A 26158-nucleotide genomic window follows, 5' to 3' on the forward strand; every position below is an offset into this window, starting at 1 on the left:
GTTTTCATAGTTACTGTTTAATGGCTGGCACACTCATCCAGCAACTTGGTAAACTGTAATTGTCTTAATCAGTCTTTATTCTGTTTTCTGTGCTTAATGGTATCCTTTCCCCTTTGTTTCTGTAGGAAGTTCTCCAGCAGCTGATCGTAATGAATTTGCCCAATGTCTTGATGATTGGCAAAGACCCGCTGTCTGGTGAGTGAAAGCCACCCCCCCGACACCCCCCCCCCCACCCCCTGTAGAGCCTGGGCAGGGCCATCAGCCCTGGGCAGCTGTCAGAGGCAGGGCTCTGGCTGCCAGCTTGGAGCCAGCACAGTGAAAGCACGTGATCATTCGGGTGTGATCGTAACGGGTGGGTTTATCACCCTGAGGCATCACGCCAAGAGCACATTTCTTCCTTAAGAATATCTCCTCTGACCCCTGGGATTGGAGCCCAGAGGCAGGCGAGGCCTCGGGCTCAGGGCCCCGAGTTGTATGGTGGACCCCCAGGGGTCTCTCCTCACACCATCGTGGGATGTGGTCTCTATTGGCAGGAAAGAATCTTTGGAGGGAGCTAATGTCCCTTCCGCTGGGATCCTGTGCTGCTTTATTCCCCCCGTGGTAGATCTCACCGGGACATCCTGTCGTGTGTCTGTTTTCACGTCTCCCTCTGGTCTCTGAGGCCTGAGTGGGCAAGGTTCTAAGTCCTAGTCTCGGACACTCGGTGTGATTTTGAAAGACTGAAATGTCCTCCTGGACACCTTCCAGAGAGCCAGGGCTTAGTTCATCCCTGAGAGTTAACACACTGGGTTGGTTAAACAGGGTGGTAGATTTCCTCCCCTCCACCTTTGTGTGCGTTCACCTGGACCCGTGGCTCATGGATGAAAGCTTGCAGGCCCCAGGGACAGATGTGCTCGCTGACTGGAACTTCCCTGGTTCCCGTGGAGACCTTGTTAGCCTCCTGGGCTAGGTGTGGAGTCAAGGAATGCAGGAAGGATCCCACACGTTAGAGCCTTTTGCAGAAGGAACTGAAGCTTCCCTCTGTCGGTCCCTCCCCGCCCTGCTCTCCCTGGAGTCTGGCTGTCCTTGCTCCTGTCCACGTGAGCTCAGTTGGCTGGAGAGCAACGGAGAAGTATACCAAGTGACCCGTCGAGGACATTTCTCATAGAGGAGCCCTGGCCCTGAGCAGCAGCTTCAGGGGCCACCGGGTCGAGGGCAGCTGAGCATTTAATCACTTTGTTCGTGGAGGCGGTCCTCCTGGGCCCCACTTCCCTTTTCGCTACGGGAGCCAAAGGAAGGGGGTTCCTTGACCTCCTGTTCATCTTCGGTGCCGCTGACCCGTGAGCACCCCCAGCCTTACACATTGGCTCTGCAGAGTGCACCCAGGCCCACCTGGGGGCCCCTCACCCTTCCCCACTTGGTGCGTTAATAACAGGCAGCCCTTGGTTCGCGCCACCCCCAGCTCTGCCTTAGGGCCATTCATTTACTGGCTTTATTTCATGGTTCCCCCAGGTAGAGGACTCAGATGCAGCCCTGGGCTCCAGGGACAGTTGGGACTCCTGTGTTTCTGCAGTAACATCAGGAAAGTAAGGGTCTGCTTTGCTGAGCAGAACTGTGCTGCTTATTTGACTTATGACTTATATGACTTATTTGAGGGGCTGATGTTAGAAGAGAGATGCCCGGAGAGGTTGGTGGTTCAGGCTTAGTTCTTCTATTCCATCTGCTCTAGAGACAACATCGTAAGATGAGGAGAGGAAAGCAGTGGAGCAGGAAAGAAGGATGCTCCCTGCTTGAGCCTTTGGTGAGCCCACCGTGTGCTGGGCATTGGACATGTGTTTAAAGATGGAAAGGGAAATGTGCTTCCGGGGTGTGACCGTGCCATCCCGTTTATAGATGAGAGAACGGCAGCTCACGGAGTTGAAGTGACAAGCCCTCGGTCACTTAGCCCATGAGCAGAGGGGCCGATTGGGAATTTGCTCCATCCAACGCACGAGCCTGAGCTCTGGTCCGTTATCACACACGGACAGCTGTTAGGTTGAGCTGTAGGCGATTGCCAGTGTTCAACCATTTGACCTACAGAAATGACGGTGGCATATGATTCAATCTAATACTAACCACGTCCTCCTCCCCTACCCAGGCAGCATGTCACCCCATCACCCCATCATACTGCGTAGTTTGCCACCTTCCCGTTGTCAGTGCCCCCCCCCACCTGCTGCCATTTGGAAGCCTGCCCTCTGGGCGCCCCTTCTCCGGCAGGCACCTCCACTCGCCGGAACCCTGGCTCCAGCCTTCCCCCTAGCTGAGTCTCTGTTCTAGCCCCTTTGAACTACATGGGGCCAAGAGACTGTCCACATGCAAGGAACCCAGGTCGCACCTCGGGTCTGGTGCTGGACAGAAACACCTGCAGAGATGTGGACGCTGATTTTTTTAATAGCTTTATTAATGTATAATTTGCATACCATGAAATTCACCTATTTTAAGTATACAATTTAGTGATTCTTTTCATAAATGGACAGAGTTGTGCAACCTTCCCCAACAATCCGGTTTTAGAACACTGTGGGGAAGCCGCTTTTAAGCTGACAGGTGAATTGCCTGCCCTCTGGTCCCCAGCACCATATAGAATCAGTGCACGTCAGTTGAAGAGGTTCTGGCCCCAGTTCTGATGGAGAAGTTGGATTGATGAGATGGGGAGCCCTGGGAAAGTTAAGGACGAGAATCCCAACGGCTGCAGCAAGCTCAGAAGGCCCCTGGCAGGCAGGGCCTGACTGACAGCAGCTTCTGCGGGCTCTGCTGAGAGGGGAGGGGCTGCCTCCCCTGAAGTCAGGGCTGGAGGGATGAGACCTGGGCGCACGCACGGGTAGGTTTTGACAGGAGTGTCGGGGGGCTCCGAGAGCAGAGGAGGTCGGCAGGAGAGGTGCACCAGCGAGAAGACGCAAACATGAGTGCCAGAGACATATTTGTGGAATAGTGTTTTCTGTTTTAAATTGTAAAAATAGATGCGTGAAGCATTTGGGGTTTCTTTTAAAATAGAGAACAACGTTGATTTCTTTCTCGCGGGGCGGCTTTTTTTACGAATTCTGCCACATGGCTCAGGAGCATGTCTGTGCTCTTTTTGGCAGATGTTGACACTGTACTGCTATTTATAACATTTCAGTTTTGGGTTATTTTTTGTTTTTGGTAAATGCACGTCAGTGGAGCCAGGGCAGGGGCAGGACAGATCCCAGCAGAACATCTAGTCCAAACACACACACACACACACACACACACACACGCACGCACGCACGCACACACACACACACACTCACCCTCTCTCTCTCTCTCTCTCTCTCTCTCTCTCTCTCTCTCTCTCTCTCTCCCCCTCTCCCCTCTCTCTCTCTCTCCTCTCTCTCTCTCTCTCTCTCTCTCTCTCTCTCACTAAACGGTCCCAAGACACCAAGCATTTACCCCCTTCCTCTGACCTAAAAAGGAAGCTGTCATGACTAACACTATTAGAAGATTTTTCTGTATGTCTGTCCTTCTGCACCCATCAGACAAAAAGATGTTCTCTTTTTTCCTACCCTGGATGGAATTCAAGGACGGTTTAGTGAATGTGAGAAAACACTTCACGTACTTTAAAACTCCATCCTCAGCGTCTGCCCTCCTGGCCCCCAGTCCCCCCAATTCTCTTATTTCCTGTTTGTACCTCGAATGACCTCTGGATTTCCTCTCTGATTGTGCGTGATTTTATAATCATCTCCCTGGATACCCGTCCGCGGGGAAGCATCTGTCCAGCACCTTGTTACTGTAGATGCTGCTTCTTGGAGCCTGGCCTGGGGTCCTGCAGGACCCTGCCCCAACCCTCCCTCACGTACAGTGGCGTGTAGCAGAAAAGCCTTCCCCGGTGGCTGGGCCGTGTGTGGACCCCCAGGACTGGATGTTGTAGGGTGTCCTTTGTCTTGTTTCCAGTTGGCCAAAATGTATCCTTCTCTCCTACCCCACCCCCATTCCTCAGGCAGTGCCCTGGCTTTAATTTCCAAACAGCTGAGCTCTTCTCTCCTCCTGCCCTGCTGCCCACCAGTTCCAGCCACCACCATCCTCCTGGCTAGCACTGGAGTGGCCTTCTGTCTGCCTGCCTCTCTACCTTTGCCCCGTGCTGTCTGTTGCCGTCTGTTCTCAACACAGCAGCCGGTCCTCGTAGAAAGTTAGATTATGTCACTTTTCTCCCTGTGCTGTGCACTGGCTGTTCCCTCTGCCTGGAATGCTTTTCCCAGATACTCACAGGAACAGATCCTTCCAGTCTTTGCTTGCATATCACCTACTCGGTGCAGCCCATCCTGATGACCTCCCTGTTTGCAGCTGCGTCCCTCCCTCGTCCTCAGGACTCCCAGTGCTTTTATCCTGCGCTGCCTTCCCTTTCTTCGGCAGGAATCTTGGGGGTTTTTGTTGTTGTTGCCAATGTCTTCTAAGTGTCTGGAGCAGTGCCTGGCACGTAGTAGGTGCCGAGTAAATAGAGCATAAGCGCTGGAGACCCACTTTGTCGTTTCCCTCTCCTGTCCCCACTTCCCTCTTCCATCAAGCTAGTGATCCTTACAGATGTTAACCACATGCTGTCACAGGTACAGCGGTCAAGTGTCAGTGGTCAGGGTCAAGTGAGAGTCGACCTCTGCCCAACACCATGTGTGTGGCTGCCCTAGGCCGGTAATGATGCACTGCAAACGGCCTGCACCCCCATCTTGCCAGCTGTGCGTCCATGAAACATATTTACGTGGCTTATCGAAGAGCGTATTCTACATAAGAACCAAGAGATCCCAGTGTCCGCGGCATCTGTAAAATGAGGGAAGGCCTGGGCCAGAACTTCAGGCTCTGTTTTCTCAGCAGCCGGGCCTGTCACTGTGCCACACACACGAAACAGACTAGATTTGTCTGACAGGAAGCCAGGGTGTTAGCAAATTAATTTCTGCAGTGAATCATAGAGCAGTCATGCTGGAAGAGAGCACTGTTTTTTCTTCCAAGGTTTGTATCTAAGTGCAGTTGTGGTTTTCAGACTTGTGAATTGCTGACCACTCCTAAGCTGTTTAGAAAGGAAAGGGTGGAGCCATGTAGGTGTAGAAACCCAGCCCAGAGAGGGGAGGGAACTCATTCAGAGGCACACAGCATGGTGGTGTAAAAGATGTATTTATTACCATAAGTTACGCAGATGGTTATATATGTGGACAGTGAGCCACTGGTTCCAAGCCGGAGGACCAGCCACCGTCATTATTCTACCTGGTGTCTCTTGAGTTCTAAATGCCAGGCAAGATTCCTGGGTCCAAGGAGGGGCTGATCCCGTATTCGCAGCCTACAGGGTCCTGTCTGTGAATACAGCTGGAACCTTTGAGGATAGCCTCCCATTCATTGCTGTCTGGTGATCTGGTCCTCGTCCTCAGTTTTTTCTCTCGTGATGGTTACAGAAGGGGCTTGCAGGGACAGAGAAAGCACCTTGAGGAGTCTGAGATTCTGTGCCCCCAGATTCTGTAAATGTCGTTCCTTCACAGCTCTTGCAGACCTCTGTTCTCCGGCTGCTCTGACCAAAGAAACCAGAAGGCCAGTTTCTGACCCTCCCAAATAGAAGACGGGAACGCGCTTGCATCGCTCCTCCTCACAGAGGAGCTCAGCCCGAGCCCCCCTCCAGCTTTCTCTGTCGGATGCCCACCATGGGTGCAGTGGCCATGGAGACGAATAGGCTGTCTCTGTTCAAGGAGCCCCCAGTCTGCGTTGGGGCAGGAGGGGAGGAAAGTGTCCATGACTAGCCTGTTCCAGGGCGAGAAGCAGTGCGAGCATGCTTCCCACAGAGTGCAAGGCGGGCAATCAGTTCTGCCTGGGCAGGTCAGGAAGACTTCCTGGAGGAGGCCGTATGTGGCAGGGCCTCAAAGAACCCTCGACAGCAGCAGAGGGTGGTGTCCAGGTGTGACAAGTTCAGAGGAGTGGAAGTGTGCTGGCAGTCCCATGAGGAGCAGCAAGCTCAGGGCACAGGGAGGAAGTCTCTGTCACAGCTGAAGTTTAGGTTTCAAAGGCCAGAGGGAAACGGAACTCCTGAAACTCCTTGGAATTTAATATTTAACCCTCTAGGATTTACTTGCTCTCCTATCAAGGGCGTCCTTGAAGTGCTTCTCGGAACCCACGGAAACCTTCCCTCACTGCACCGCTCTGCCTTTTGATGACGAGCTGCAACCCCTGATGGCCACTGCCCCCGGGGGCTGGCTCACCTCCAACCCCGGCACCGGAGAGAGGGCTCCAAGGCTGGTTTATTACAACGGTCTTCCTGCCGCTGAGATTGTTCTTTTAGAAAGCGGGCGGGCTGCCTTCCCTCCCCTGCCACCTTCCTGCGGCTCTGCCCGCCCCAGTGCCCTGCTTGCCAAGTGACATGGTGGGTTGAGGGTCTGCCGTTAGGTGTTAATGAGTGATTCTTGAGTTCTTTTTCCCAACCCTAGGCTATTTTTTCATTTCTCCTGAATTCTGGTCTTGTTTATATATATGTATAAAACTTTTGTGTTTGCAGAAACCTTAGGTCCTTTAAATGAGAAGGGAAGAAGTAAGAAAATAAAGAAAAGCTAATCTCGCCAGGCATCCGATCCTCTCCGTGCTTCCTGTTTTCTCCTGGAGGGAGCACGTTCAGAAAAGCACCCACACGCGATTTCACGGGGCACGGCTTGCGGCCTGCTCCCTTGCTTCTGTGCTGCCTGCGGGCTGAGAAATGAATTCTCCGGTCCCTGTAGAGCGCAGGGGGTTGCCGGGCCCTTGAGCTGAATGCCAGCGCTTGGCTCTTTCAGGAACGTGAAAAGCTTGGTTAGCAGCAAGCACAGCGATCGTTAGAGCACGGCCAGATGCCAGCCTTCGGAGCAGGCGCGGGACCTGCCTGGAGACCAGACTTTGTTTGGTCACCTCCTAGTGATGGGCTGTACACAGAGAGGGGGCTCCCCAGCTGCATGACCGTGCATGGCGTCCAGCGGGACTGCTCTCTGTGGCCGTGGCTGCCCGAGGAGGAGGAATGAGCTGTTATTTGTCAAAGGTCTCTGTGTTCACCGATACTATTGGGGCTTTGCATTTTCTGCCTGGCGCGTGGGAGGGACCCTTTCTCGGATCACCTCCTGCCTCTGCCACCGTCTCCCCTCCAGCCGGTGCAGACTCTGGGCCGCAAGCTGCATTCTGGGGGTTGCTGCTCCTTTTCTGATCTTCAGTCGTTTGGTGCTAGGGAATGCGTTAGTTCTCAGCTTCTGTGGCCTAGGCAGGCTGGGCTAAGGAGGCATTTTTGACGATGGCGCTGTCTGAGGGGCTTGACATGGCTGTTGAAGTTGCTCTCTGGGAGTGGCTGCCTTGTGGCATCTGGGCAGAGGTTCTCGTTACCCACACAGGGTGGTGTGAGGGATCCCTGCGGGTGGGGGCAGACTGGGGGGGGTGAAGGAGAGACGGTGGGATAATGGGGCCCTGGGTCAGGGTACGCTCTGGAGCCCCCCACATCATTTCAAACGGACGTGTGACTTTGAGCCTGCGAAGTCCACATGTGATAACTGTTTGCTGAATGACTAATAAATGGGGGAGTGCCTGGTGGGGGTCACACGGGTAACCGTGTAAGAAATCTAAGTGAGGGTTTCCTAGGAGTCGCTCTCCAGGCTGTGAGGCGGTATGTAGAGGTGCTTGCCTCCCATCCCATGACCTGCGACAGGTATTACGGAGGGTCCCTAAGTGCCCACCCGCAAGGAATTACCGTATACACTGTTCCTCATGGAACCCAAGGTAACCGTGTTAAAATAATGACAGCTTTTCTCAGTGTAAGCAGAGCCCCCAGGAGGGCCCATAGAACTGTGCCCTTGTGGGTGAGTCTTGAGATGTCATTATGCATTGAGGAGAAACAGGGTCACGTTCAGTGCAGTGCTATTTTCAAATCAATGAGACAGCCCCATAATCAATCATCCTTATGAAATGACTGGTTTTTAACTAAGAAACCAGGGAAAGCACAGTGAGTGGTTGACTCCAGCACGTAAGTCAGAGGAGAGCAGAATGTAGAATTATTAAGAAAAAAAAAATACGCACACACACCCACACACCCACACACACACACACACACATACACACATACACACACACACACATCTCCATCCCAACAAGATTGGAAACTGAAAATGTCTTTTCTCCCTGGGACATGATGCTAACAGTTACCATCAGTCACTCAATCAGCAGACACTGGCTAAAGACCTGCACTGTGGCATTGGGATCAGAAGCTAAACCAGAGAGAGCCCTGCTCTGGAAGGAAATGTAAATAAGCAATGGCAGTTTCGGGGAGGGGGATGGTAGCGAGTTCGGCGAGAGCAGGTGGTGACCAAATCTCAGTTCTGTGGCTCAGCTTGTCTGAGCCTCCTCTTGTTTGTAACATGGAGCTAATACTGGCCTTTGGGGATTGCTTTGGGGATTAAGTCAAGTGACAGCATGTTATATGAAAGTGCTGTAATGGTCTGTAGACGTGAAGGGCACTTGTGGAGGGCAGGATTAACTCCAGTGGGTCAGTCCTTCCAGGCTGAGAGGGTTAAACCCTCACCCTGGCTGGCGACTCACGGACCGAGGGCCTCTGGGGTTGTGGTCCTCCTGGAAAGGGCTGTTTGCCTTCCTTTGTCTAAATCCCCACCTTGACACCCCAGTGATCACTTATACACAAGATTGATTTTCCGTATCCAGAGAATGTATGAACATTCAAATGACTGCGTCTTAGAGAATCAAAGAGTAGAGCCAAAAGGACCCCACTGATTGTGTACCAGGCATGGAAGCTGGGTTTTGTTTCATGTGCCAGCTTTCATCGCGTGTCAGGCAGTGGCTACATCAGGCAGTGCTGTGTTCAGAAGGATTCTGAGGCCTCCTTCCAGGCTCGGTAAGAAAGTGTTATGATTGACTAGTCTGCCACAGACTCAAGATCAGAAAGTCAGGAAATTTTCCAATCCTGATCTGATTCAGTCTCCACATTTTAGAGGCTGGTGTACTTTAATTGCCCCACTATATTTCTATCCCCAGGTCCACCTTTATCACACGTGCGGTATCAGTTTCCCTTCTGTTTTGGAAGCTGATTGCTACAAACATCTGTAGCTTTATGTATAATTTAGGTCAGCCTATATGCGTTCCATTTATGCTAAGAAAGGCTGGAGTGAGTTTCTCTGTGTCAGGACTCCAGGAAGCAGGTAGTAAAGTAAGTAAGTAAGATTTTTCTTAGACTCGACCGTTAGCTCAGGCTGTCATGGGATTCCCCCGGGGTTGTGGGTAGGTGTAAAGGGTGTCTGATGTGTTCGGCCCTCCCCCCTCCATTGGTTGCTTGTGACTCACTAGGTACAGAAATCCCCATTGCTTCCTACCCCGCCTCCCATTTCTCATGAAAACCCACTTTAATAAGCTGAAGCACAAAGCGTTTATAATTTGACAAGCACCATATTCTCTTGTGTCTAGGCCTTTGCATATGCCATTCCCTGTGCCTGAAGAGCCCCCAGATCTCTCCTCATCCTGGGGTCTCAGCTCAGAGGTCATTTCCTTTAGGAAGCCTCGACTGATCCTTACTGCAGACTAGTCCTTCCTCTGGGTTCCTCTAGAAGTTGCTGGTTTTCTTGGTCTGAGCTCAGAGGACTGTGTTGATTGTGGGTATAATCTCAGAAAGTACCCAGCACCTAGTAGGTGCTTGGGAGGGAGCTGTCTGTAGGGTTGTTTCTTCTTTGCCTGTGTAACTGTGTCACTGAGCCATCCTTGCCAGCAAGGACCCAGTAGAGAGTCTTATATGTGTTTTCGAACTATTCAAAACCCACAATCTGGTAGATTTTAAAAATAGTAGAAATCCTGAGAGAAATTGGGCATCAGCTTTCCATGAGCAATGAGGGAACTTCTGCTTTTCTCTCTCTCTCTGTCTCTCTCTCTCTCTGTCTCTCTCTCTCTCCTTTTTTAAGTTTCCTAGGAATTTGTGTAGGGATAAAAAGCACAGGATACATTTGTTATAGCAAATGTTTTTATTCACTTAGCTTGGTGAGAATGAGCACAGCGCTGCTTCACGTGAATGAAGGCAGAGGTGAACTTCCTAGTGCCCTGTTCACCACCAAAACGCTTACTTTAAATAATTATTCCCTGAACATTTTTCTAAAATGAATTCTCTACTTTTAAAATCCTTTTTCCCCTTCTGTTACAAAACCTAGCAAACTGGAATTCCGTACTTTTCCAGCAGCGCTCTGGACCAGATTTCGTTTTTTCTTGCTCTCTGATGGGTGTAAATGAATGAATGAAGGGATGAAGGAATGACTCACGCTTGTCATTGTGTCTAGCTACAGGATGCTGAGGGAGCAGAGCCCTTCATTCTTTCACTGAACAGCCTCAGACTGTAGTTTTAAGCCCTCGTGCATGTGTGCAGGGTTTCTCGTCTCTTCCTTGCTATCCCATAACCGGCTTATGCCCTCGCTGCTCACAGTGGGCCTTTCTTGTGCTCCTTTCCACTTTTAATTTGCCGTTTTCATCTGCTGTAGGCTGGGAGAGTGGATCATCAGAGTTGCTCAAGTTATGATATAATTAGGTCCTGTGGGGCCTTTGCTGGGAAGAGCACGTAAAGATTCTTCGTGAACTCTGACCTCTGTTTGAGCTGATCCAAGGCCTTTAAAATGCTTTCTTCTTGTGTGTCAGCTCTGCTGGCTACGGCACCAGGTACACGGCCTATGAAAGGTGAATCACTGCAGACGAGGAGCCTGGTGACAGCTGGGAGGGGTCTGTACTTGTTATATCCACCAAAGGGCTTACGAGGGTCCCTTGCCAGTCATCTGGGGACTGACCGTGAAGGGACAGAGGTGAGGACAGCCACCTGGGCTGGCATGAGCACTGTGGCCAGGGGAAGATTTTGGTGAGACTGATTGGAGTTTTTAATACTCTGGTGGGTATGTCCTTTTCTTTTTGTCAGAACTAACACCATGACTGGTCACCACCTCAGCCTTAATAGAGAAGTGAGTCATGGTGGTGTTACACGTATTTATGTCTATGGATTAGAGCCTCTTGGGCCAAATAAAAGGCCTCAGGTGGGAAAAAAAAATCCATTGAAGTCTTTGAGAATTTTTCTGTTTCAAACATTGGTCAAGTTCTGTGCTTATTAGCAAAGAGAAGGTTTGATCATCGTGGGTTGATCTGCAACACCAGACCCGATTGACTCTTAAGAGTGTGGAATCTGAATGCTCTGCAGGGACCCTTTTGTCCAGCCCCCCAGCCCGTCCCACCCACCTTCAGACTACGCGGTGGGAAGGGCGATGCCAAGCCCCCAGTTCTGAGACTCGACCATAATAATGTCATCTCAGGAAAAGCTGTTTTTAGCTATTTCTCAGGTGAGAGGTATTAGGATGAGCTCACATGTTACTCCATACACGCCTGACACCCAAGGACCCGGAGTGACCCACAGCCCTGGCTCTTGGACGTGAGCTTGGTTTTCTGCATCCCGGGTGTCATGGATGAGGCTTGGACCATTTTAGCACCATGTGAGTGGGTGTTGGTAAGCCTTTCAGGAAAACAGTGCTTTTCCTAGCATGTCCCTTCTCCCCCAGAGAGAACAGGATATTATGAAAAGGGCAGAAAACCGTAGAGCTTCTCACCCGAAGGGCACCCTGCACGTCGCCCAGGCCAGCTGCCTCCCTTCCACAGATGTGGAAACTGAGACTGGGAAACAGTACGGCTTGTTCCCGTCACAGGCCTCCTGGTGACCACCTCAGGTCTGGAGCTCCTGTATCCTGACTCTGTTTATTTGAGTGACTGAAACCGATAAACAGATGAAGACGCATTTGGCCTCAAGCATAATGGAAAAGACACAGTGTAAAATGATGAAATACGAGTTTTTGGCCTGATTGGCAAAGCTGAGAAGGAGTAGTAAAGCCGTGCTGGTCTGGGCACGGGGAAGCGGGACTTACGGTGTATTGGTTGTGAGAGAGAAAAATGGCGGAGCCTTTCTGCAGGGCAGTTTGGAAGTAGGAAAAGCTTGAAAGATGAGTTTATCCTGAAGGCGGGAGTCAGGATAGCCATAAAGAATTAGCTGTAAGATGTTCTTTGTAGCATCGTTTAGATTAAAATATTGAAAAATCGGATCTCTGGAAAGGGAGTGGTTGAATTTGTTTGTGGCCTTTGTACAAAGTAAGTATGAGACGATCAAAAATGATGTGTGTGTCGTGTCTGGGACTTGCTTTGAGGGATGCTCCAGCCAGACATTGAGAAACAAAGGCGGCGGTGGTGAGGAGGAGATGGAATAAACGTGCAAAATGCTGGTAACGTGAAGCGGGTGCTGAGCATGGAGGTTTGCTTTACTCTTCTCCTTCATCTGTTTGAGATCTTGCAGGATGGAAGGGCAAGTTTGTGTCCATTCTTATTTCAGACTCGATTGAGTATTTTCCTGTGGGGACTGTTCTCATCCATTGTACTTTGCTTACCGCACACACTAAAAAGCGATGCTCACGTTCATTAATTATCGTGGAAAGATTTTATGATATATGTGAACGGAAAAGGGCCACAAATAGTTATGAACAGCATTCTCATTTGGTTTAAGAAAAAAACAAACCCATATGGAGAAAACAGATGGAGTGTGTACACCTTAAGTGCATCTCGCTGGGTAGAGAGGGTTTTCTTAGCTTATTTGGTTTTTTTTCCCCTGCAGCAGATATGTATATATCACTAGTGAAAGTTTACAAACAGTTGAGTGTAATTAACTATGTTGCTCTTTTGATTTAGGGAAGAGTATGGAGGAGATTAAGAAGGTGCTGCTGTTGGTGCTGGGCTGTGCTGTTCAGGTAGGGATTGGGCAGGGGGCAGAGAGGAGGGCTCTTAGGTTTGGGTTTGTGGGGATAAAACACCCCCTTGGGTGAGGTAGGCGTGCAGCTGCTTTCAGCCCAATAGGATGGAAGGTCGCAGGGTTCCTGCGAGAGACGTGACACCGACTTAGGCGGCAACCATTTCTAGCACCTTGGGCAAGAGGCCAGGTGGGGATCCCTGGGGCCGGGTGCCATTCGCAGATTGTCCCCAGTGTAGGAACATCTAGAGCAAGGATCAGCACACAACCTGTGGGCCAAATTTGACCTGCCACCTATTTTTGTAAATAAAGTTTTAGGGGGACATAGCCATGCTCATTCCTTTACATATTACTTGTGGCTGCTTTCACACTACACCAGCAGAGCTGAGACCCATGGCCTGTCCAGTCGAAGATATTTTTTGTTTTACCATCTGGCCCTTTACAGATGAAGTTTACCAAGTGCTGCCCTAAACCAGCTGTTCTTGATCTTTACTTGTTTAAGAATCCCCTGGAAAGCTTGTCTGTGTCCCAACCCCACCCTGGTGTTTTTAAAGACAACCCCCCGACAGAGGTGATTATGATATAGGTAGTCTGAGCCGCTTCTAGAGAAACCTCAGTTGTGAGGGGCTGGCTGGTAGGAGGGCAGAGCACTCTTGATTATAGGAGAAAAAGCCAGGGTTGGGGTAGGTGTCTCCTTTTGAAACTATTGCTGTGGCTCTGGTGGCCCCAGGTTGCCCTTGTAAAACACTTTCATTAACACTTGTAACCCTCCACAGTGTGAGAGGAAAGAGGAATTTATCGAAAGAATCAAACAGCTGGACATTGAGACACAGGCCGGGATCGTGGCCCATATACAGGAGGTAGGTGGGGAGCTTTGTGGGGCTTAGCCGTGGACCATTGCTCCCATGGCATCCAGCAGGCAGGCCCTCTCCACCAGTGAAAAGTCTAAAGAGCACATCCCCCATTAATGATTTTGCTAATTTTAGGTTTCAGACACTACAGGCAAATTGATTCGATTTGGAAAGGTGGCTGTTAGCAAGCTAAAATAAAGTGGCGGCTAAAATGAAAAAAACTTTTTCAGAGACTTCAATCAAGTCTTCTTGTGCCTCTTCTTCTTGCCTAATATGGACTCAGACTATTTTTAAGAGCTGTCAAGTGGTTTAGGCTCAGAATTTGATTTACAGTCCCTGAAAATGTATCCTGGCAAATGTCACCCTGCTTCAAATGGTTGATCCTTGGAGAGAGAGATTCACTGCTTCTGTCAGTGACGTGGCAGAGAAACAGCTGCCGCCCCTTGGGAAGTTAAAAACCAGCGAGTCCCAGAGGGCTGTATCCGGAGACTCGGCCCCCTGGGTGGGGTCAGGAGGGCTCTGCACTAAGGGCAGCCCCTCCGCCTGTTGACTTTGGCAGAGGTGGTATCAACTGAAGGGGTAGTTGCCCTGGAAACCAAGCACCCGCCTGAAAGTTAGTTCCCTGACCTCCACCCCACCCTCCTCCAAAAGAAGCCTTGTACGTTTTAATCATCTTAGGAGGTATGGTGCAGCCTTCCATCTAATTGGACAGATGAGATAAATGCATGAAAAAGACATGAGCAGGAGCACGTAGGAGCAGGTGTGTAACTGGCAGAGGCAGCTGAACACAGAGCTCCCCACGCCGGCTCTGGGGACAGCCTGCTGGGCTCCCGCAGCCGGCTAGGGCACTGTGGGTTGCAGACTCTGAGTCAGGATTTGAAGGAGGAGGTGGATGCAGCATATGGCAGGTAGAGGGTCCAGCAAAGCCCGTCAGGCTTGTAGGAAATATTCTCAACCATTCGTGTCAGTGACCTGTTAGCCTAAGCACCATTCTGCCTTTTAACTTTCCTCGTGTGTCCGTGTGTTTTGAAGATGTATCTGAGGACTAGGTCCTCGAGACTAGCTAAGTCTGTGCTACTCACTGTCTCCCCTTCCCTGTTCAGCCAGCAGGATATTTTTTTTTAAAAAGCATGCACCCAAAAAAGAAGCCCTGCGAGATTATCAAGTTCGGTGACTGGCTGTGGGAACAGAACTTCAGAATTAGTTGGGTGCTTCTTTTTTTTTTTTTTTTTTTTTTGCTGTACGCGGACCTCTCGCTGTTGTGGCCTCTCCCGTTGCAGAGCCGTGTCCCCTGCATCGGCAGGCGGACTCTCAACCACTGCGCCACCAGGGAAGCCCAGTTGGGTGCTTCTTAAACATCCAGGTGCCCGGGCCCCACGGGAGATCCATTGCGTCAGAATTGGGAGCAGGACCATAAGCCTTTAATTACAAGCTCCTTGAGTTACTGGTGTGCAGCTGTGGTTGCACCCCTGGACCCCCTTTCCATAGACCTTTCCCAAACACTGGTATGGAGCAGGCCTGGAACCCGGCCTCTCAACCCCAGTTCTGGGCCTTTAGGGTGCCCCATACAGTGGGGTGAGATTTCTCCTCATTCTTGGAGATTTACTGAATCCCAGCTTTTCTTCGTAAGGGAGGAGAGGTAAGAAAGCAGGTGTCTTTTGAGAAACCGAAGGGCCCTGTCTTTGTTTCTTTGTTTTTAAACTAGTCTCTCTCTCCATATACTGCTCTGAAAAACTTAAGAACTTTTTTTGGTGTGCCTCTCTGAGGGGATATCCCTGGTTTCTTTTCGTTTTCCCCTGTTGAGGCTTGAGTGTGCTAATACTCACCTTCCCAAACTGGAAGGATGGGGACTCAAAATGTGATCTTCTGCCTCCTCCGGCTGGTCTGGGGGTGTCGGGTTGAGAAGGTCAGGTCGGCAGAGTCGTTGCAGAGGCTGCCCGCTGTAGACGTAGCCATGGGCCTCCGCTCACACCTGATGAAAAGGGAAGATCCAGGAGGTCTTCTGTGGCCTGTGGGGATGAGATACAGGCTTACCTGAAAATTGTTTTAGACGATGAAGTATTTCCCCAAAAGCAATGTAGGATCGTTATGCACCCAACATTCCAACATAAGATTTTTGACATTTGCCATATTCGCATTAGCTTCTATCTTCTTTTAACACATAGTCCCTCTTTGCACCCGTGGCATCCCTAGGACTTACCTTCTTTGTGTTGTAAATTGGCGCTTCGGTAAGCATATCTGAGGGCAGTATATTTTTAGGGAAATACTGTATTATAAGGAGAGCCCTCTGGTATTAAACAAATCCGTGTCCTCTTGGAGCCGGTGTTGAGACTGACTTAACGCCCGGCCTGACCTGTGCTGGTGGGACTTCGCTGAGGGGCGTCTGCACTCGCTTGAGGAGCCCCCTGCTCTCCACGGAAGATCTGTCAGTGAGGGTGAATGACGTCAGGGGGCCGGGTCAGCTGTGACCCCACCCCCTGGCTGCGGGGTCGGGGAGCTCCCGGAACCCCCGGCCGTGCCCTGCCTACCTCTGCAGCGCCTGACCTGTGCCCGCAGGTGACCCACAACCAGGAGAATGTGTTCGACCTGCAGTGGTTGGAGCTCCCGGACGTGGCCCCGGAGGAGCTGGAGGCCCTGTCGAGGAACATGGTCTTCCACCTCAGGCGGCTCATCGACGAGAGGGACGAGTGCACGGAGGTGCGTCTGCGGGTGGGTGGTGGACTGGCAGGCCTGGGAGGGACGCCTGGGCCCTGGCCACGCGGCCACCCTCCTCGTCCTGACTCTTCGTCTCAAGCCTGCTGCCCCCTGGTCCTGTCTCTCTGGTTTCTGTTGGCGGTGGGAGCCAGGCACTTGCCCTGCAGCCAGCGGTCGCCTCCGAGAGCCCCGCGGGAAGGCATTTAGTCGTTCATCGAACGTGGAGCTCAGAGACCCTCCTCGTTCACGTGCTCCTTTTGACATCCCGTTACTCCTGCTGCCTCCTGGTTTCTCAGTCTCGGCCGACGCCTCTTACTTCCTTCTGGTCCGCTGACCACTGTGCCCCAAGTTCGGGTGCAAGCGCTCCTTCCCTTCCCCTGCCCGCCCCGCTGCAGCTGATCGTGGACCTCACCCAGGAGCGGGACTACCTCCAGGCCCAGCACCCGCCCAGCCCCCTCAAGTCCTCCAGCGCCGAGTCCACCCCGAGCCCCACCAGCAGCCTGTCCAGCGAGGACAAGCAGCACCTGGCCGTGGAGCTGGCGGACACCAAGGCCAGGCTGCGCCGCGTCAGGCAGGAGCTGTGAGTCCTCCGGTCGGCTGGGCTGTTGGTTCTGCTCTTGCACTGTGTGTCACGAACACCCGTTTCTAGCACGTGTGGTGCGGCGGACAGGAGAGCTCTGACTTGGGCCCTATAGAGTTAGCTGGGCTCCGCCCTGAGCGCCGTTGGCGACCCTTCCCGGGCCTGTACCAGGAGGGGTTCTACCAGGTCTCTAGGGCTCAGGCCGTCTGGGCTTAGATGACCACCCACTGGTATGGTTTTTGGCTGGAGGGAGGATGTGGCTGGCCCCCGTCTGGTGAGCCGTCCCCATTGCCCGCAGCTGGTGAATATGCCACTTTGCCCATCACCTCGGCAACTGCCCGCCTCCACCTCGTCACCAGTGGGCCCTGCTGCCTGCCTGGCAGTGAAGTGGTGTCACTGCAGCCGGGGTCTCCTTACCCCTGTTCCCCCAGAGGGAAGCCCGCGGCCCAGTGGACGCAGTTTGAGGGTGGGCATTGAAAAGTTAAAAATGGAAAAGACTTTGAGTCAGGAACGTTTCTGCAAGCCCCACGTGCTGTTCCCCTCCTCATCCCCAGAAGCGCAGTTCCCTTTCCTTTTCCTGCTGGGGGCTTGCAGGGTGGCGGGCAGGCCCCTTCACCACACTCGCTCCGAATCGCCCCCAGGGAGGAGAAGACAGAGCAGCTTGTGGACACCAGGCATGAGGTAGATCAGCTGGTGCTGGAGCTGCAGAAAGTCAAGCAGGAGGTGAGCGGGGAGGCCTGTCTGTGTGTCCGCGTATGTCGAGGGGACGGGGCGGGGCTGGGGCTCCCCGGTAGCTGTGGCCCAGGGGTTCGGGCATGCAGCAGGGGGAGCTTCCAGCAAAGGCTTCTGTTTCCTTCCCGCTCAAAGTAACACTGCCCGAGAGCCGGTTGTCCTGAGAACGGCTGAGGGGGTGACTGTTTCTTAGTGACAACGAGCGGGGACCCCACGCGGTGGCCTGCACGTGGAGCCCCTTGGCCACCGAGATGTCCTCGAAACACTGCGCTTCAGAGACTTGGCCCCCTCTTCCCTCCCCAGAGGGGTGCCCTAAGCTAGGCTCCCCTGTCTCTGCCTGTCTCCCAGAATATCCAGCTGGCGGCTGACGCCCGGTCTGCTCGTGCCTATCGCGACGAGCTCGATGCCCTGAGGGAGAAGGCGAACCGTGTGGAGAGGCTAGAGATGGAGCTGGTGCGCTGCCGGGAGAAGCTGCACGACGTGGACTTCTACAAGGCCCGCATGGAGGTACGCGCCCAGCCTCCGGGGGGATGCAGGGGAGGGTGTCAGGGCTGAAGGGGGCACAGAGGCCAGGATCCAGGTGGGGTCACTGATGCTTTGCCCACCAATCCTGACTGCCTCGCATCAGCTGCAGGTTCCTGGACTCTCCTTTCTGAGAAATGAGGTGTTTTGCCCCCGTTGCCAGTCTTGGGTTTGGAGATGGGTTTAACGAGCGGGGTGAAATCAGGATGTCAGGACGTACTGAGTGGCCTGTTTGACGGTAAGAAATAACCCCCAAGTCTCTTCTCGCCACCTAGGTGGCTTTTGAAGGGGTTGAACACAGGTTGCGGGGACCCTGGTGTTGCCCTCTCCCTGCTCAAGGTCTCCTGCCGAGCTGCTGGCAGGCGTGCGTGGGGACGGCTGTTTGGCCCTGACATGCTCCCCCCCAACTCCTGCCCCGCTGTAGACGGGCCCTGGGGCCCCTGGGCTGGGCGGAGATGGGATGGGGAAGGCTGTGCTCCAGGGCCCGTGAGTTCCTCAGACCTACTTAAGGAGTGTTTGTTGCCTGAGGAATGTTAGTGGCACATTGGAGTCAGTGCATTGTCCTTGCAAACCACCTGCAGACGTGCCATCCGCCCTGCTTAGCCAGAGGCTTCGTGTGGACCTAGAGCCCTGAGGGCAGGGCCTGGGTCCTACCCGACTACCCGGGGAAGAAGCATGAGTTTTTGTCTCTTCTGGAACGAGACAGTGTTAGGTGTGACGGGCAGTAGGGCAGAGAGAGGAGCACGGCCGTGCTCTCGAGCTCGTTCACGGCTGTGGACAGCCGCCATGCAGGGGCGCTCCTCTGCATACAGGGGGGGTGACAGGCAGCGCAGGTGCCCTCTCCCGGAACCTGTCCAGTCTCACCGCTGAGAAACAGCTGCCTGTCACAGAAGGAAGAATGCATTAGTGCCACGTGGGAGGAAAGGTAAAGGACGGGGATTCAGGGTGAGGGCGAGGTTAATTTTGGTTAGAATAATATGGAACACAAATTTCCATGTTTTGTTTTTAAACTTCTGGTGGCTTTCATGTGGGTCCTAGTCTAGTTTACATAAGGATTAAAACAGCAAGGAGAGGAGAGCGGCGTGGGCACCCCTAGGTACAGGGGGACTATGTGGGGGGGATGCACGGAGTGGTCCTTGACTTGCTTTTGCAAAGCATGGTCGCACCTCACTGCTGTCAGGGCACGGGGGTTGCTGTCCAGAGGGCCGCGTGGGAGGAGGACAAAGGCAGAAAGGTTGCCTGGGAGATTCCTGTTGTCCCATGTTGTGTTATTGTCTGAAATTCCCAACACTGAGGACAGGCGCATTGGTGCCGTGTGTGTCCTGGGTAAAGATAAGGTGGGCCTGTCTCTGCTCCTCTCTGGGAGTTACAGCTTCCTGGTCTGTGCTGGCTCTGAAAGAAACAGTAGTCTGAGATGCAGAGACATAGCAGGGCACGGTCCTAGCTGCCACACCAACTTGGTGGGTGTTGGGCAAGTCTTGTCCCCATCTGTGAAAGGAGGAGTGGTCTGGGCGTCTCTGAGACCCTTGTGCCCTGGCGTCTCATGACACAGGAGCACGTTTCCAATGAGCTTACGCTAGCGAGCTGCTCTCCACAGAGATGGGGGCCCCTGGAACCAATCCATGCAGTGATTGCTGGGTTGTTGACAAGGCAGTCAGGAGCTGGGTTAATGGTCAGTCCTGGGGTGCGGTGCACACACACATCCCATTCTTATGATATCCCCCCACAGTGCCCAGGTTCAGGAGGGGAGATGGGCTACGGTTTGGTCTGCCCTGCCCATCCGGCTGGGCCTGGGGAATGGGGCCCCAGCTCGACTTCCGCCCTGGCCAAGCCCCTCTGACCCCAGGCAGGGTCGCTCACCTGTGCTCTGGGGTTCCAGCAGCTCTCCCCACAGAGTGCAGTTCGTGAAGTCAGAAACTACATCTCTGTCATCTTCAGCAGGGGGAGGTGCTCAGGATACATTTGTTGACTTGAGTCCCATGCTTAGGATCCTCAGGATGCTCTCACCTTTAATTTTTTTTTTCCACCTTTAATTAAAAAGAAAATCAAACCCTTCCCACTCTCCCCCGACCCTCTCGAGCTACCCCGGTCCCTCTCCGAGCCTGTCTGAAAGGAGAGAACACCAGCTGTGTCCTTCATTGCCTCACCTTCTAACCCAGTCCTCCAGGTCTGCCTCTCCCTCTGCTCACCTGAAACCATGCTTGAGAATCAGGGTCCACGACTCCTGTGCCAGTCCAGTGGGCACTTCCCAGCCTCCCTCACCCACCCTCTCTGTGGGCTTGGACACCACCACCGTCCGCCCTTCACTCACCTGGCTTTCCTGAGTCCCGAACTTCGTCTTCTTGGGCCCATGCGGGTGGTGGTCATCTTGCTCTGCGTCTACCATCTGGCCTTTCTCCATGACGTCTTCTCTGCCTCCTGCCCCTTCTTTAGCTGGCACGTACGGGCTAACAGGTCCCAAATCTTCATCTCTGGGCTGGGCTTCTCCCGCACTCCAGACCTCAGTCTGTCTCAAGGTCAGCGTGTCCAAATGCAGTGTCCCTCCCTCCCTCCAACCCGCCCATACTGTCTCTAGACTGGACTCACCATCCACCGAGGCAGGTACTCAAGCCAGAGCCAGCTCGGCCTTGATTCTTCTTTCTTCTCGCCCCGCTCCCGCAGCCCCAGGTGCTGTCCCTCTTCCAGAGCCCATTTCCCCACCTCCCAGCCTGTCCCTGGCCGAGGCGGATGTTCAGAGAGTGAGTCCCAGTGCCCGGCCGGCCTTCTCCCTTGTTGCTTGTTCCCATTATTCCAGTGCCTGCGCAGGAATAACATCATCTTTATTCCAGAATGCCCTCCACAAACATTCGAGTTGGCCGTTCTGCCCCCGCCTCTTCTCGTTCACATCTGCCTGGGCTGCTGCCAGAGTGGCCTTTCTAAGAGCTCCTCAGGCACCTCCCCGTTGCTCTTGGGATAAAGTCCACACTCCACCTCTTCTTCTGACACCCACTCTGGCCCCCGTGGAACTCTCTGCTCCGGCCAAACCGAGTCCCCTTCAGGTCCGCTGGTGCCCCCTGAGGCCCCTCGGCCCAGCGCCTCTCCCTGACACAGGGAGGGCCGGTGAGGGGTGGGCAGGCCACACTCTGCGGGCTGCATCCCCAGCCCAGCCCTCCATTCCTTTAGGCCCCTTCTTACCCCCAGGCAGACTCATCGCGTGGTGTCGTAATGATGCATCCCCTGTTTCCCACCCACACTGGCAGCTCCTTGAAGACAGGATCTGTGCCTTCCTGACCTTGAGGCTGAGTCCCTTGGTGCCCATATTGTCCAGCTCAGAGATGGCCAGACTACCATCAGTCCCGGGGCTGTGTCTGACCCACCATCAGCTCTTTTTCTTTTTTTAATATTTATTTATTAAACAACCCATACATTGTTAGTATAGACATCATGCAAGGTTAAAACATACTCAAACATCAAGATCCACATTCAGGGCTTCCCTGGTGGCGCAGTGGTTGAGAGTCCGCCTGCCGATGCAGGGGACGCAGGCTCGTGCCCCGGTCCAGGAGGGTCCCACGTGGCGCGGAGCAACTGGGCCCGTGAGCCATGGCCACTGGCCCTGAGTGTCTGGAACCTGTGCTCCACAGCGGGAGAGGCCACGGCAGTGAGAGGCCCACGTAAGTTCTAGAGGCTGGAGGTCTGGGGTCTAGGTGCCAGGGTGGTTGGGCTCTGGTGAGAGCTCTCTTCTTGGCTTGCAGACGGTTGCTTTCTTGTTGTGTCCTCACATAGCAGAGAAAGAGGAAGAGGAGTAAGAGAGAGAGGGAGAGAGGGAGGGAGGGAGAGAGAGAGAGGGAGAGAGGGAGAGAGGGAGGGAGGGAGGGAGACAGCACCATCAGCTCTTATAAGTAAAGTGTCACTGGAGCACAGCTGCGCCTGCTCATTCGCACAGCCCGTGGCTGCTGTTGAACTGTGCCTGCAGAGCTGAGTAGTCGTGACAGACTTAGGGCCCGAGAAGCCAGAAATATTTACTCTCTGGCCCTTTACAGCCCATGATCTGGCCCACGGTAGGTGCAGTGAGGTTTTAAATGAGAAGCAATAACTGTGTGTTTATGCAGCTTCTTCCACACACCAGGAACTAACTGTGCTAAGCTCAAACCGTATCATCACATTTAAGCCTCCTGGTGGCCTGGTGAGGTTGAGTAGCCAGCGTCTAGGTCCTCTCCTTTTTTCAGATAACAAAACTGAGAAGAAATTAATAACTTGCCCAGCATCGCAGTTGGCGAAGAGGTGGACCAAGGTGGCGTTGAAATACCTCTCTCCACCTCTGGGACCCCAGCCTTGCCAAGGAAGGAGGAAATAAAAGGGGTGGGGTCACGCAGACAGAAGGGGTGCAGGGGAGGGGAGCTGGGGGAGCGGGTGACGGCGGCCACTGCCTCAGACGCCATGGGGGCTAGAGGGACGCCCGGCCTCAGGCAGTTCATGTCAGCACCTGGGCATCACATTGTAAGCCGAGAATGTTGAAATGCAGGGAGCCAAGATCACCTTGAGCAGGGAGACCTCTGTTCCCACTTGGGACTCTGTGTTTCCTAATGACTTTAAAGGAGTTTTGATAAAATTCAGTAGAAGGAGAAGTTAGAGCAGGGCAGACCTGATGCTTGGTTTATGGTTCAGTCCACCACGCTCCTCGAATCAGAAATTTAAAAGCAGGCTGGTGCTCTATGAAGCTTAAGGGGCTGCAGCAGAACCAGACGGAGGTTAGCGAGGGGCTTGGGTGCTGTGGTCCCAAGTGCAGTGGGCAGGAACCCGTTGTTTCTTTGGTTCTATCCCACCTCCTGGAGTTTGGTGCTTTTGTTAGCCTGTCGCTTGGTGACGCTCAGTGAGTGCTGCCCTGAACAGTGTCTCGGTGGGGAGGGCGTGACAGGATGGTGATAACAGCAGCCGACCTGCTTACTGGGCTCGGGCCCTGTGCAGGACTACTTCACATGCGTTATCGCCTCTGACCCGCCCTCAGCCCTGTTTTCGTGCCCAGCAGAGGACGAGGGATCGGTGGTTGAGAGACATGCGTTTGCTTCAGGCGCCACGGCTGGTAGCGCACGTGGCTGGCGGGGGACCGGAGCCATCGGCCCCCTTTCCCAGTCACTGCTCCTGGTCATCACGTAGACGAGCGGGGGCAGCTCTCCAGCCATTTGGGGACCAGCCGTCGGGCCTGGCCTGTGATTTCCTGAACGTGGCCCCTCAGCTGTTTGCCGGGCTGGGTCAGGCCTTTAAGTAGCCGCCTGATTCAGTTGGGGTCAGGTCCTCAGCGGCGGGCTGGCCTCGGGCCCCTGCCCAGAGGCGAGGAGGCGGGCGTCTCCCTGGGGGCCGAGCCCTGGGCTTGCTGCGTGAGCTTGGGCTCACTTTCTGGCAGATCTGCCTTCTCGCGTCTGAGGCAGTGAGGTGTGCAAGGCTGGTTATTTCTGTTGCCTAATATATGGTGGAAGTTGATACCACCAGAAAATTGAGATGTTTATGAATAGTACTGATGGTTAGAAGTCATCCTACCCAGTGCTGTGTTCTGCTCCTGGTCACCCTTGTCTGTCTCTGCCTGTTGGAAATCTCTGAGGCCTTCAAGGCCCACCTCGCATGCCACCTGTGATTCCCCCTCACGGCATGATTCAGCTGACAGGTGTTCATTGAACACTTCCGTGAGGCCCGCAAGAGAAGTGGAATAGCCTGCCCCCAGGGGTTCACAGTCTGGGGGAGAAGGACAGGCCAGCTCACCATTGCCTCACAGCATACCCAGGGTGCTCTGGGAGCCCAAGTACCTGACTCAGCAGGTGGGACAGAGAGAATCTGCCACCACTTCTCAGAGGGGCCAACTCAGGCTGGGCTTTGGAGGTTGAATAGGAGTTGGTCATGAGGATGAAGGGGTGGCCTGTGCTGTGAGAGCTCAGGGCTGGGAGTGCTGGTGTGTAGACCTGTTGGAATGCCAGGTGAGAACAGTGGGGATGGGACGGTTGCCAGAGAGGGGGGACCAGGTCTTCTTCCTGCTTGAAACCCCTCTGTTTGCTGTGGCTCACACTGTTATTGATAGTCTGGGCCTCTTATCCACATGAGCCCCTTGAGGATGGGTTGCAGGCAGCTTGAGGGCGGTGGAGAGAACACAGGTCTGGAACTCTCTGGCCCAGCTTCGAGTCCCAGCTTCACCCCTTGCTGGCTTTGTGACTTTGGGCTTATTCCTTAATTTACCCAAATCAGCCTCTTCCTCCGTAGGAAGGCACTGTTCCTACCTCCCCCAAGGGCCATTGTGGAGAGTGAGTGGGGCAGGGACAGGGAGTGCCTAGTGCAGGGCCAGCCACATAGCGGACGTCATCTCCAACAGAGAGGGCGCCCAGGGAATTTATAATTTCAATGATTATACCTTTTACGGCTGCCGGGCTTTGATCAGAACTATGTCCGCTGACCGGAAGGCTTGCAGTTTTCCCTCTACCAAGTATCTTGGATTCTGGCCTTTGCAGGGCGAATGAACGGGTGGTGGATAAGCAGAGCTCCCCGCCCAGCTCCCAGCTGTTAGAACCCAAAAGCAGGGCAAGCCTTAGAACACTGCCCACCGGGAGAAACGGACACGTTCCCCTGTGTGCATGTTCACCCGCTGAAGGCATTCAGGGGAATCTCAGTCCCCCAGAGATGCTGAGTGGTGCTGGAAGGACTCTGGGGAGAGGAGAAACCGAGAAGCCCCTTAACCGGTGGGGGGTGGGGAGCAGAGATGAGGTGAAAGACCGGAATCCCTTGTGTGTGCTGGGCTGCATGCACAGGACCAAGAGCTCCTCGGACCCCTTGCCTGTGAGGGACCCTGCAAGGGAACAGCCATCATATTCTACACCCAGCACGTGCCGGGCACACAGGAGGCCTAGGGACTTATTTATGGGGTTCACAGTCTTAAAGACTCCCTGTTTCCAGGACATCGCTGAGAACTGTTGTTTTTCCAAGAGCATGTATGTAAAATGTTCAGATACGAGCTGTGCATTGAATGAAAGCTTGTCTGAGTAGCTGTTTTTCCCCAAGACCCTGATCAGCGGAATGAGTGTTGAACTGAGAGGACTAGACTCAGTCCTTGAGCCTGGGACAGACTCTTAGCCCCACCCCTTCCTTGTTCAGGAAGTGGAGCCTCAGCGCGGTCCCGGATCTGTCGGTGGAGTCCACTTGTCCGACCAGGCCAGGTCACAGATGTCACATGCCTTTGCACCGTGGCCGGCATGGGAAAAGTTACCTTCGCGGATTTAAATATTTTCTTTCAGTCAAGAAAGTCCATTTGGCCTGACCCAATGAAAAAGGTGGAGGTGCTCCAAAGTGGAGACAGAACTCTCGCGGCTGCAGCCTTATCCCTGGATTGTTTGTTCTGGTCTCAGAGTCCTGTCGTCCTGAACCAGGTGTCTTTATCTGATGGTGCTCCTGTCTTTTTTTTGCTGCCCAGGAGCTGAGGGAAGATAATATCATTTTAATTGAAACCAAGGCCATGCTGGAGGAACAGCTGACTGCCGCTCGAGCCCGGGGCGATAAAGTGCACGAGCTGGAGAAGGAGAACCTGCAGCTGAAATCAAAGCTTCACGACCTGGAATTGGTATTGCAGGCTGCTGTCGCTCAGATCTGTCTAAACAGATTGGGGAGGTTTCGGGTTTGGGCTGCGCCCCTCTCTGGCTTTTCCGTCACTGGGTTTGGTGCCGCTGCCGACACAGTGACTCACTGACTGCAGAGAGTAGCTCGCTCAGCTCAGCGGGCTCGGGTGGGCACCCCTGAACGCCTACAGACGGGTAGGACGGTACCTCTGGGTTGCTTTTCTGTACAGATGAGCTAACGTGTGTGTCTTCTGCGAGAAGGGCCTCTGCTGGCTTTTACGGTGTGGGCTGAGCTGTGATCTGTGAGTTTCTTTACAGGCTTCTCAAGGCATGTTAGGTTCCCTAGAGCCTCGAAGCCACCTGTCACCATGGTCCTTGCTCTAAAGCCCTGGGCCATAAGTCACTTAGTTCAGACAGCATTCAGTTAGAGACCTCGGCTCTCTCATCA

General features: G+C 53.5%; 1 protein-coding gene across 3 annotated transcripts in view; it reads left to right on the top strand.

Moving 5' to 3' along the window:
* CCDC88C (coiled-coil domain containing 88C) overlaps positions 1 to 26158 on the top strand; it is a 129600-nt gene that overhangs the window by 53599 nt on the left and 49843 nt on the right. For all 3 annotated transcript variants that reach the window (XM_079912138.1, XM_079912139.1, XM_079912140.1), the window contains exons 4-11: positions 126 to 195; positions 12706 to 12764; positions 13540 to 13623; positions 16171 to 16311; positions 16704 to 16888; positions 17530 to 17611; positions 17969 to 18127; positions 25569 to 25715. In XM_079912138.1, coding sequence (XP_079768264.1) covers positions 126 to 195; positions 12706 to 12764; positions 13540 to 13623; positions 16171 to 16311; positions 16704 to 16888; positions 17530 to 17611; positions 17969 to 18127; positions 25569 to 25715 — 927 coding nt within the window. The remainder of the gene's footprint in view (positions 1 to 125; positions 196 to 12705; positions 12765 to 13539; positions 13624 to 16170; positions 16312 to 16703; positions 16889 to 17529; positions 17612 to 17968; positions 18128 to 25568; positions 25716 to 26158) is intronic.

Source organism: Stenella coeruleoalba (assembly GCF_951394435.1).
Source record: "Stenella coeruleoalba genome assembly, chromosome: 2".
NCBI lineage: Eukaryota > Metazoa > Chordata > Mammalia > Artiodactyla > Delphinidae > Stenella > Stenella coeruleoalba.